This window comes from Notolabrus celidotus, chromosome 3 (assembly GCF_009762535.1).
Source record: "Notolabrus celidotus isolate fNotCel1 chromosome 3, fNotCel1.pri, whole genome shotgun sequence".
In the NCBI taxonomy this organism is placed as follows: domain Eukaryota; kingdom Metazoa; phylum Chordata; class Actinopteri; order Labriformes; family Labridae; genus Notolabrus; species Notolabrus celidotus.
In genome coordinates this window covers 34016563-34029687 of record NC_048274.1, presented here as the reverse complement: position 1 = coordinate 34029687, position 13125 = coordinate 34016563, and the positions used below count along the sequence as shown (strand labels likewise).

At 42.6% G+C, this 13125-nt stretch overlaps 1 protein-coding gene across 1 annotated transcript; it reads right to left on the bottom strand.

The window, feature by feature from the left end:
* Positions 1-1258: 1258 nt before the first annotated feature.
* On the bottom strand, positions 1259-5000 carry LOC117810363 (cytochrome b-c1 complex subunit Rieske, mitochondrial). Its single transcript, XM_034680168.1, has 2 exons — positions 4696-5000; positions 1259-2212 (listed from the first exon to the last, which is right to left on the bottom strand). Exons 1-2 carry the CDS (start codon positions 4904-4906, stop codon positions 1602-1604), a joined length of 822 nt encoding a protein of 273 aa, XP_034536059.1. The 5' UTR covers positions 4907-5000; the 3' UTR covers positions 1259-1601.
* Positions 5001-13125: the final 8125 nt, after the last annotated feature.

The window sequence follows — 13125 nt, the reverse complement described above, 5'->3', positions numbered from 1 at the left end:
ACATTCAAATTCATGCTAGTTTTCCGTGACTACCAACCCTAGCTTTGAGATGCACAAAGACTGAGGTTTGGTTCCTCTATAAAACAGTCCTTCATTACATACTATAGGTCTATAGAAATATAAGTAATCAATACACTGATTGGTTTGATTATCTGTGTTCACTTTGGAACTAGCTGTAGTAGACAGACTTTAGGATCCAGCATAAACACGTCTGATTGAATTATATGGTGAGCTCTTAATGTTCTTTACTGTATAGGTCTCTCAGAACTTGAAGGGTTAATTAACCTAAATTGAACAGGTAATCTGAGAGGAGGGGGGGATTATATTCATGACAAACCAAATTAAATGAAGTCATCTTAATCCAGACAGGCTCCTGTGATGCATACAGAGTGTATGTGTGTGTATATGCTTTCCTGATATCATACTAAAACATAAATTATAATAGGTTAAAGTTGTGTGAAGTCGTTCTACTGTATTAAATATACAGCATACATGTCACTTTGAATCATGTTTTCCTTTTTATTAGGCTCAGTTTGATTCCATCAGGGCTGCAGCTGAAATATAAAGATCTAAAACTCACACACAACACAGGATTAATTCAGAGTGACTCATCACTTTTAGAGAATACACAGCAGTTACAGCCAGATCTCTCTCACACTAATGAGGGATTTTTTTGTCCTGTGGTTCGTTTCCTTTTAAAAACACATGCTGCTCTCTGATTCACTCAGATAACACATCATCACTGCACACACTTCTCCAAAATCTAAAGCTTCATCTTCACGGCTTCTCAGTCTTATCCCACCACCCGACAGAGTTCTGAATTCAAATGACCATCAAATGTGTCATTGACAAATATCATGACCGAGTCATTTCAAAGCAGTCAGTGTACAGCAGCTCATGAGTTTGAACAGGAATGAAAAGAAAAGATTTCAACTAACTGTGTAGGTAAAACTCCTGTCTCTGCGTGTGCGTGTGCGTGTGTGTGTGTGCGTGTGTTGATCATGTAACAGCTCCATCTCTGCAGGGATCCTTTCTGTAATGTTGTCACACACTTAAAAGAACAATCCCTGCCTGTCAGTGGGCCCCTTATTTCAGTAGTCTATAATCTGTATTCACAAAGCAGACTCCTGAACAATCATCATTATCATCATCATGATCATCATTGTACTCTGCAGACTCCTGCTGCTGCCTGCTCACTGAGTCCTGCAGAAGAATCATCTGTCACCATGTGAAACAAACAAACAGCTGAGTGCGAGTGTTGAAATAAAATAGAAATCTTTATTATCCAGTCATAAACATCACAGCTGTTCTCCGTTACTGAGCTGGACCATAACTTAATGACAAGACTCTCTGTTCATGTTAACATCAGACTAAAGACAGAGTCCTCCTAAAGACGGACACAGAGAGGGAACGCTGATTAAAAGCTGCTGCTTGTTTACAGATAAATACATCATGTGACCACACAGAGCTGCTGTCATGTGACAGAGATGCTGCAGAGAAATGAACATGTCCACCTGCTGAGTTCATACTAACACCTGACCATGTCTCACACACACAGACACGTCTCCATGCTGTTAACCATCAGAGTCTGAGGACAGGTTTTATCCCACCACCACCGACTCCTCATCAGGGAACTCGTAGAAGGGGACCTCTAGGTTGAGGGGGGCGGGACCCTTCCTGATGCGTCCAGAGGCGTCGTAGTGAGAGCCGTGACAGGGGCAGTAGTATCCCCCGTAGTCTCCAGCGTTGGCGATTGGTACACAGCCCAAGTGTGTGCACACTCCAAGCACGATGATCCAGCGGGGGTTGAGGACGCGGTCTTTGTCGTGCTCAGGGTCTCGCAGCTCCGCCAGGTTGACGGCTTCCTCCGCGGCAATCTCCTTTTCGGTGCGGTGGCGGACGAACAGCGGCTTGCCCCTCCACTTGAAGGTCATGTTCTTGCCCTCTGGGATGTCGCTCAGCTTTATCTCAATCTTGGACAGAGCCAGGACGTCGGCCGAGGCGCTCATGGAGGACACAAACTGTGAGACCACTGTCTTGGCAGCGTACACACCCACTACTGTGCTGGCCCCTGTGACCAGGTAGGAGAAGGTTCTTCTGGACTCACTGCTTTCCTGGGAAGACTTGTTAGGGTCCAGAACTTCAGGGCGCCTGTAGTCTGAGAAGTCTGGCACCCTGATGTCTGTGTGGGCGTAGCGGACTCCTGCACATCCTGCAAAAATAAAGCACAGTTTCATTAGAGACACACTGAAGCAACTCGGAAAACGGGCCGTTTGTACTAATGGTGAAAAAAAATGGATTAGCGGTCTGCATGAGCCAGGTTAACGCCCCAACACAGCATTAATGAAGGTAGTCCCCACCATTACAGGTGCTAATGGCAGGATTACCACACCTGTTGGTGGCGGTGCTTGTTGCGCAAAGCCGCTTTCATGTTGCTCATTTTATTTTGTAGGTTTACTGTGGGCTCAGAAACACCACATGCATTTACCTGGCTCAAGATCTTCAGCCAAACTTTCTCTTTCTCCTTGTTTGTTATCTTTGATGACTGACTTGCTGGTAACAGCTGTTTGTTCATTCTATATTCTCGTAATAAAATGTCCATTTCTTCATTCGGCTAAAACATAGTTTTTTCTTGATCTTCTCTCAGTCACACCGATACCTCTCGCCATGTTTATTGTTGTTTATGTGTAGCAGGTATACGCAATTAGAATTTGTTGGATCAGGGTTTTCCAGGAGGTTCCCTGGACATATGACGTTTTGCACCAGCCTTGCTGTCATGGCATAATAAGTTAATTGGTCAATTCTTTGCAGTCGTGCATGCGGCTAACGTTACGGCCAAACTGGCCGTTCCATAACGGTACGTTAAGACTAATGGTCCCGTTTAAGTAATGGCTGGACGTGCATACGGGCCCAGGTCATTAACTAAACAGGATGTTCCTGCTTTACCTGTGTCAAACTGACCTACCTGGTTAAAGGGGGGTGGAGGTTGTGTGTTGTGTTCTGTCTCTGTGTTGGAACCTCTGCATTTTTACACACAGTGCTCAGGTGTGTGCTGGCTTATCATGTAACATGGTTTCTACAGTCACAGATTAGATGAATGTGTCATGTGATGCAGCCAGCCGTGCTTTGTGTTCCTCTAACTGTATTTCAGAGAACTAATGAGGAGTGTGTGAGTCTCACAGTCCATGGGATAATGAGGAGGTCTATATTTACTAAAGGAGTCTTGACTTTGATGAGTGGGGGTCGCAACAAGTGACAAGTGGCAGGACCCATGCATGTGACCATGTCAAAGGTCAATCTTGAGGGAGAGCTTTTGGCTGTATGGTATTGTAGTAGGGGTGTAACGATTCATCTATTACATCGATGTATCGACTTACATTCCTATGATCTGACTACATCGATCTGTGCTCGGCAAGCTGGCCTTCCGGGCGACATATATTGATCTAACATCGTTTTAAAAAGTAATAAATCGATTGTATCGATACGAGGAAATAACACATTGGATTTAAGCACGGCAGACTTTATATGGATGTGGGTTTTTTGCATTTTAATGATAAAGACGTTAAACGTTACTCAATTCAGGCTGCCTGCCTGTGACGTCATCGCCACGCGCCAGCAGACAATGAAACACAGCATGGCGGGTGGCAGAGGAGAAATCTGCGAGCGAGAAATGATCAAGCCACCATTACGGTCCAGTGTGTGGAAACACGGAGATGTTCTAAATAAGTCGCTCGCTGTTTGTAGGATATGTAAAGGTCAAGTAAAGTTACCACGGCAACACCAGAAATTTATCCAACCACCTACTAAGGCGCCATGGGATTTCACACAACGCCAACCGTCCAGGCACCTCTTGCAGCGTTCATGAAGGTAACATCTGCTCTGCAGAAGTCTCAGGCCTCACCAGCATGTTAGTCATATACTAGGACAAAACTCGGCTTGGGTCAAAAACATCACAGCAACAACAGGAGTGTAGGACTGTCCAGTATCAATGTGTTTATTTCACAGTCACACTGGATGAATTTTAGGCTGTAAACTGACTGAAGCGATTTCAAGTCACTGAATCGTTTCGGATCGTATCGTTCTAAATTAACCAATATCATTCTTTTATCGTATCAGCAACTACGAATCGAATCGTTGTTTAAAAGAATCGTTACACCCCTATAGAGAACGCTGTTTAAAGGTCCTCAATGGATCACATGACTGTGTGTGTGTGTGTGTGTGTGTGTGTGTGTGTGTGTGTGTGTGTGTGTGTGTGTGTGTGCCCTGATGTTTGTGATCAGGGGAAACAGTTCTGCTGAGTGTAATGTTCATCACAGAGGATAACAGTGAAGGACATGGGGACACAGCAAACACTGAATGATCTAGAGACGGAGTGCAGGGTCTGTAGGTGGATCATTAATATCTGTATGATATTATTTAATATTGACTGATCACATTATATATCTGCTCTTTATTGATCACAGAGAACACAGGGTCACACCGGGACAAACACCGGCTATGCTAACCGGGCGTTAGCTGACACCTTGTTGCTAATGTTGCGGCTAGCTTAGGTCAGCTCATCATGTTAGGTCTGTTTGTTAACTATGACGGGCTTGATCTTCCGTACACAGACAGCTCCCGGTGTCTGACAGCTCCCGGTGTCTGTCTGCAGGTCTCTGTGTAGAGATTTAACCGGTTAACTCTCACTGGACTCACCATTGATGCTAACAGACACAGAGGGCCCGGTCTTCGGGCTCTGTCCGCTCATCGTCTCCCGGCACAGGAACTTCTTTTTGGTGTCCAGTAAAATCTTCTCCTCCTTCACGACGACCCCCGGGACCAGCGCCTTCAGGGGCCCCGCCACCGTAAAGGCTGTGGCCTGCATGTACGGGGAGAAAGCCCCCGACCGGGCTGCGAGGGACATCATGTCTGCGGCTGCTACAACGACCTTGTGTGACGTGACTGAGCGCGAGCAGAAGTTGCGTAACCACCGGCGTCATCACGTCTTCTTCTTCTGTCTGTTTTAGTTTGCAGGTCTATGGTGGCAAACAACGTTATGGCGGATTACTGCCACCACCTGGTAGGGAGTGTGGATCAGGTTTTGTAGGCTGTCCTCTGTCCCAAAATAAATCAACTAAATTAAATAACATCAGACAAATATTGAAAAAAATGAAAATAATTTTATATCTTCTAAATGTATCCTTTCAGATAGTTAAACAAGTAATATGTTACAAGTCTGTCCACATTTTTAACTGCATCACTGGTTTTGTAAATATTTGTAAATGTATTTATTTAGGTGTGTATACACGTTCGTAAGATATGCTAATTTTACTTATTTAATTATTATTGCTGATAACTTTTAATAATTGCTGTTGTATAGGCTCTTGTTTACTTTCTACTGTTTGCACTGTCTGCTCTGCTGCTGTAACCCTTTAAATTTCCCCGTTGTGGGACATATAAAGGAATATCTTATATTATCTCTTATAAGCATGTATCGTCAGAATTCCTCTGTAATATACTAATTTCAACTTCATCTTGATTTGCTAGACTCTCATGAAATGTCTTCTTTTGTGTGCAGATATTGCACTGTCAATTTGGATGCTTGCCCATTTTCCACAATGAACTGTTATATGTTGTGTGTCCAAATTGTAGTCTTGGAATTATTGTCTTATCTTTTTAGTTTTTTCTCTGTTTCTCATTTTACCAACTATCTTATGTATTTATTTTGTTTCTCTCCTCGTCACACTACTTCCGCAGTTTCTCCTTCATTTAGTTGGACTATCGTCTTAATTTCCACTTCACTGTATGATATCATTATGTCATTATTTCTTCTTCCTGTTGCTCTTTTTTTGGGAGCAGTGCTGGAGTTAATTAACACAGATGTAAACTGTTCACTGATTTCCCTCCTCTGCTCTGCAGTAGCATACTGGACTTGCCAGTGAGAAGGAGATAGCCGAGGAGTTAGACCGGGCTGCTGCTGCAAGTATTTTTGTGTTAAGATCAATGAATGAGAAAATAAAGAAGAACCCAATGTGAAAGCTGTGGTCATTAGGTTTATGTAACCCATTTCTTTACTTTTTATACCTTTATGTGCTGGTACCAAGTGGCAACCTCCGGTCTCAAACAATGTAGCCCATTTGGAAGTGTTATAAACTGCAATACATCGAAAATCCGCTTGAGGCTGGCTGCAGAAACACCGGAAACCACACAGACATGAATGGGAAAAAGACGATCTTTGCAGCATTAATAAACATGTTTACAGCCTGGTTCAAAAAACGGCTTGGCCCTACGAAGCTAATCTCTCTATCGGCACACACTGTACGGGGGGTGAATTTTTTTCTAACATGACGGTTCAGAAGATATTAAGATTACGAGTTTTGCCCAAATAAGGACATGAGTGACGTGACTCCTGGTCGGGAACACATAGCTATTGGCTAAGAGGCTCACACTACGTCACACTCTGCCTGGTAGAGTTCCGCATTTTCAATATGGCTGCTGCCGTCAATTTGCTTCAAAACAGCTCTCAGGAACAGATGGGTGACGTCACGGATACTACATCCATATTTTATACAGTCTATGGCTGGTACGCATACTAATGCTACTATTCCATCATTTGTATTCTGAAAGTTGGATTTCTATTCAGATGTCTGGTCCTCTTTCTGAATGTTTAATGCTCATTAATGTTGAGCTGGAGTCTGAGCCCATCATTGATCTCAAACATCTTACTTCTTCTATCCATTGTAAAGCTAGTAACACTACGAGCACTTCTCCCGTGGAGACGGATAATCCATCATTTACCCATGTCATACTTTAACATGGGTTAAAGCACCTTTATTAACCAAATTATTTCATACTAATTATGTCCAAACCCTTAACAATCATTGTCTATTCAACTCACCTCTGTTTGGATCATGTTCAGCAGTTTTGAAAGAATAACAGAAACCGGGTTTTCATTTATTGAAAAAAATAAAATAAAAAATCGTACAGGTTCAGTGAGTCAGGAGGAAAAACACAGAACACCTTCACTTAGCAATTAAACTTTCAAAAACTGATTAACTCTGTCACGTGGCTTGTGTAGGTGGAGAGAGCTAGTGGTCTTAGCAGTTAGCAGTTGATCCAAGATAGGAAGGTAGCATCAGAAAGCTTCAAGATGACAGAGAGGGCGTCTCCACACAGCAGTTTATTATACAGCTGATAACTTGTTAACTTAAGTCCCCATAACTCCAATAAATTTTTTATCCACTATTGACATTCACAAGTCTATGATCTTTAATAAACGGTTTATGTCTGAGATATGACCTGCAGCCCGCTATAACAGTCTGTCACATAACAGCGATACCAAATAGTGCCACAAGGTGGAGCCTTCTTTCTGTATTGTTCTTGTGAGACTATGGTCTTGTGCTCTGACCATTGACTGTGGCCATGACCAAGAGAGGACTGTAATCTGTGATGAGTTGGTGCAGATTATGCCAATGTTCTTCTGCTCTTGTATGACTAGTGAATATAAACACTGTGGAGACCTGGCATTGTATGGTTCATGAAATCCTCAACCTGTTGTCTCTAACCCTCTACAGCTAACCTGCTATCCTGGGGATAACTGCTAAATGCTGCTAAGCATAACTGGATAGCTCTTGCTGGGCGTGCTTTCAGTGTTACCAACAGACTGAACACATCTGTAGTGGCCAACTCAGTGGTTGTTTTGGGCCAGAGGGTCCAATCCGGCTTGCGGGATGACTTTGCAAAGTTGAAAGATGACAGAGAAGACTTGCTTTATGTAGTCTTAAAAAGTGCTTTATACATAATTTATTATTATTATTATTAGATAACACCTGCTGAGTCAGTGAACCAGGCTCCACACCACCGGTACCTTCCTGCAGCTGCACCTCAGTGTGCAGCCTGAATGCACTGTACTCCAAGTCTCATCTCAACTCAGCACTGTAAAACCAGGAACGACTGAAACCTATACATCAGAGACACTTAAAGAATCACAGGTGCAAAATAAAGACCTGTTACACTGTCACGGTCCATTTAGCTTTAGCTTCTTTAATAACGTCTTTGCCGTGTACCTGACCCAGGTGCAGTTCAATACACACGCCTTCATGTTGTGGCTGAGGGGGAAGTCGGTGCATTGTGTTTCATGGCAGTGTTGTACAGAACCCAGCAAACAAGTAAATGGGACATGGACTGTGTTAGCTCTGTCTCAAGTCTTCTGACCACATTCATACACTGCTGGCACAGCACTGGGGGCAGGTCGGGGTTTTCGTCCCAACAACACTTCATCATGTGGACAGCTGGACCTGGGATCAAGCCCCCAACCTTCCAATTGAGAGGACTGACTCTACCACTGAGCCACAGCCAGCCCCAAGTTATTTGCTTGTGTAGACCTTCTGAGGTTACTCACCTGCTGTGTCCAAACCCATCCAGAGTGCTATCAGGATGATAACAGTGCTTTGGGACTGGAGATGGAGCCTTATTGGCACACAGGCAGTCTGTTATCCTGATGGTGTGTGGTGGCCCTACAGCATCAAACAATCCTCTTTTCACTTCTTCTTAAGTAAATTAGGACTTTGGGAAGCACGTTGATTGCTTCCAGCAAGGACTTGTGGGAGCATGCGGCTGAAAGGTGGTCACCCAGCTCATAATGTTTAGACTTTAGATTAAAGGTTGCAGAGATGTTTTAATCTGTTGTTAGCCTGTATGTAACCATAGTGTATTCTCTCACTTACAGGAACATGTATGATCATACCCTTGTTTTCTGATCTGTGCTGGCTATATTTGAATGTCTGTGTGATTTTAAATGGTTAAATATTAAAGAAAGTAACGGTCTGATGACACAGCAGTCAGTGTGCAGGAACACACTGACTCTCCCACTCCACCCCCTCAGAGGGGTGAGGCGTCACCTCGATGGGACAAACTACCTCAGAAAGCTTTTAGAGCAGGTGAGAGTCCATGCTGCTGCTGCTGCCTCAGGATATAACACACACGCACACACACACACACACAGATACTCAAACAGTTACTTTAGCGGGGTAAAAACTGTGAGCTGCAGAATGCTGCGTTCACAAACACTCACAATGACTCAGAGCTGTTTATATTATGAATGAGTGAATGTCTGGGACGTGTTCATTCCCTAAATACACACACACACACACACACACACACACGCGCACTCATTCACTGCAAAGTTAAAAATAACATCTCAGAGTTCATCTGCAGCTCCTGGAGTCAGAGCAGAGAAGAGCTCCCCCTACAGGAATAACAACTCTGACTTAGTGTTTTCCATTTACAGTTTTTCACCATTGCAAAACACAGATCCTGAAACTCATGCTCTGTTTGTCAAAACGGAAGAAACATACACACAGTATGAAATATCTTACATTAGAAGCTGAATTAACTCTTCTTTTTTTTTTGAACATTTTATTTTTCACATTTTTATAACAAGAGTAGTGTTGCCAACACCTGGCATTAAACATAGATTAGCTGTGTATAGACATATAGATATGTATATACATATTCATACAGGTAAACTGACGAAAAAAACACAAAACAAAAACAGACACACAGGAAAAGAAAACAAACAAACTGAAACAAGACACTTCAGCTGTAAAGGTACAACAGGGTACATAATTTACTTGTATTAGATTTAAAGGAGGTCAGGAAAACACAGGTCAGTTAGGAAACAGGGACATTTACATTCTATCACATGATCAGGTCTGAAAAAAAACAACAAAAAAAAACGCCTCACAGACATATGTTGCTTTAAGTTGCCGGGAATGACAGTTTCTCTACACATCCACGTACGGTTATATCTATCAAGTGAACCCTTCAACATAAATCTTAACTTTTCTATTTGAAGGCACATCATGAGTTCTTTGATCCACTGTATGAAGGAGGGAGGACCAGCAGCTTTCCATTTGATAAGGATTAGTCTCCGTGCTATCAGTGATGTAAATGCAATTACATTAGAATGTTCGGAGGTTATTCCCTGCCTGTTTGCCGGAACACCAAACAGTACTATAAAGGGTTCCGGGTATATTGGTCTCTTGCAGATGTCTGAATATACTTTGAAAATAGACGTCCACAAGTTGCTCAGTATGTTGCACGACCAGAACATGTGGCTCATTGTCGCAGGAGATTGTTTGCATCTAGGACATCTATCGTCAGAAATTGAAAAGATTCTTGACAATTTAGCTGTCGTGTAATATAGACGGTGAAAGAGCTTAAACTGCAATAAGCAGTGGCGAATGCAGATGGAGGAGGAGTAAATGCGACTGATGCTGACATTCCAGATGTCGTCGGGTATAGTCATCATAAGGTCTCGTTCCCATGCATCTTTTGTTCTGGCCAGTGATGGGGGATTTATGTGTTGTAATTTGTTATATATTTTTGAGATCTGTCCTTTAAGATTTGGTTCAAAGCATAGACATTCTTCAAGAGGGCAGTTTAGTGGGAGGAGAGGAAAGATTGAATACTGTTTCATTGCAAAACTGCAGGCTTGTAGATACCTAAAAAAAATGAGATCGAGGGATGTTAAAGTTCTTCATTAAGGCATCAAAGGAGATAAAAGAATTATTGACATAAAGATCCTTGAAAAAAATTGTGCCTTTCCTATGCCATAATTTGAATTAACTCTTCTGAAGGTAATGATGTCTGTTCTGCTTCAGTGGACGGCCGATTTGGACAAACATGGACATGCAGAGCCATGTCTCTAATCCAACACCCTCAGCTCCGGAGATGGGATTTACGCAATGAGTGGATTACATGATTGATGCACACTCACCACTCTGCACCAGTATTACTACTCTTTAAAGGGTTATTAAATCAATCAATCTTTAGACCTATATATTACTGTATCATCTGCATAAAGCTGCACACAGCACTCAGAGCAAATTGATGGAAGATCGTTAAGAGAAATGGAAAAAAATAGTGGGCTGAGTTGAGCCTTGAAGCACGCCTTGCTGTAGAATGAATGTGTCAGAATGACATCCTCGTATAATAGAACCTTGTTTTCTGCTATGAAGGTATGAACTGAACCACAATAGAGCATTTCTTAACAGATCAAAAGAGCAAATCAATCTTCATTTTTATTGTGCCAAATAATAACAAATGTTATCTGAAGACACTTCACAAACAGAGCAGGTCTAAGCCGTCCTCTATATTACATCATTAACAAAGACCCAGCATCAAGACAGGATCAGATCCAGACCCATCTTACAGATAGGACTCAGTCTGATCTCATCTTAATCCACCATGAGCAGAGCACTTTGAAGCATTAAGCAAGTTACAGTGGCAAGGACAAACTTCCTTTAACAGGCAGAAACTTCCAGCAGGAGCAGACTCATGTTAGACAGACATCTGCTGAGACCGTGTTGGGGTTGGAGAGAGGGATAGAGGGAGATGAAGAGAGAGATAGAGATGGACAGAAAGGCTATCCTTGAAATGTGTTGAAAGTGGGAGTTGAAGGACAAATCCTGATTCTGAACTAAATCCCTGAGTTTCCGCTGAATTGCATCTACCCTGGAATTAAAAAAAGATGCCTTTAGAGCGTCTGTGTATCATCATCGACACAGTTAAGATACACCCACTCACTCCTTCAAAATATTATGATTAAATGTTCTGTGAGATGATGTTAATATTGTCGTACCACAGCATGCAAATCAGATATCAAGTTAATTTGCTTGTGCACTAATTAAATTAACGTTAAGATTTTAACAGCAAAACCTCATCAGCTAGCAGGGGCAAGTGAACTGTGGGCAACAGTATCAGGTTAGTGAATGTGCTTGTAGAGGAGACTGAGTGAAGTGATTGATTGAGGTTAGTACTACATATGTCCAGTAAGCTTTTTCAGAGCAACACAGACTAATTTTCATGGTCCTGAGAGGGAGAGAGCTGCACCCAGTGTCTTTCCCGGAGAAAGTGCTCTTCCAGCAGGGTAACAGTGCTGACCCATACTGAATACTAACTAACAAATGCTAACAAACTAAATAACTAATGCTTTACGGCCATCAGGAGCCAAATGATGAAACCAATCATATCAGTGGCACTCGTGCATGTGAGTGGGCATCGTTTTGGAGGAGCTCCGAGGGGAGGGGGGGAGGGGTTAGATGGAGTCCTGAGGAAATGCTACATTCAAATTCATGCTAGTTTTCCTTGACTACCAACCCTAGCTTTAATTCTGTAAATTAACAACTTTAAAATGTACACTAAAACAATGGATGCTGACAGAATAATCCAGCCACTTAATCATTAAAGTCACAGCTGAGTATGTTTTATAGGGTTTGGTACTCAACTGCCGGGGTTGAGACCCCAATTGATTAACAGCACCACTAAATACCCATATAAATAAGTTTTCAGCTAAAAAAAAAAAAAAAGTGGTATGGGGGTTAAGTTACTCTTTACACTAATAACACTTTTACTGGTGAAGGCTCACAGTGTTAAAAACAGGATCAAAACAAGAAACAAGGCAGAACTTTCAGAGTTAAGTCTCCGTGTCCCTGTGAATGACACCTTCATAAGTTAGCCCAGGCGACCGAAGACCAGTGGACAGAGCACACCATCCTCATTAGGTTTTTCAAACATTTTCCTCCACCTTCAGAGGTAGAAGTCCCAGACCTGTTTCAATTTAGCTTTGCTGGTTGAACTTATCTCTGGTCAGGTATTTGAACTGGCATGTTTGTCACATGTGAGGCCAAAACACAGAAAAAACTGTTCAAAAATAAACACATACATGTTGATGGTGCCTCAGTATGTGAGTGTGTGTGTGCGTGTAGTAGGTGTTTGACCGATGAGTCACGTCTCTAACACACACACACACACACTCTCAGTGGAGGTTGGAGCGAGGCTGTATAAATAGTAACCATGGTAACAGGGTCAAAGACACCGAACACACTGAACTCTGATTCCATAAACCTGAACACACTTTATGAGTTTGTGCGCCTGTGTGAATGTGTGTGCTTTTGTGTATGTGTGTCTATGTGTGTGTTGACAGTGTGTCACCCTCAGTGTGTAACTCAATGATGGACATAGCTGCAGGCTCCACCCCCTGACCTTTGGAAGGACTCTGACAGTGTCCCAACTAACAGTGTATCTGAGTGCGTGTGTGTGTGTGTGTGTGTGTGTGTGTGTGTGTGTGTGTGTGTGTGTGTG

Coding starts and splice junctions, on each gene's coding strand:
- LOC117810363 (XM_034680168.1), bottom strand. CDS start 4,906: ATGATGTCCCTCGCAGCCCGGTCGGGGGCTTTCTCCCCGTACATGCAG. Junction 2,213..4,695: donor TGTGTCTGTTAGCATCAATG/GTGAGTCCAGTG, acceptor TTATTTTTGCAG/GATGTGCAGGAGTCCGCTAC.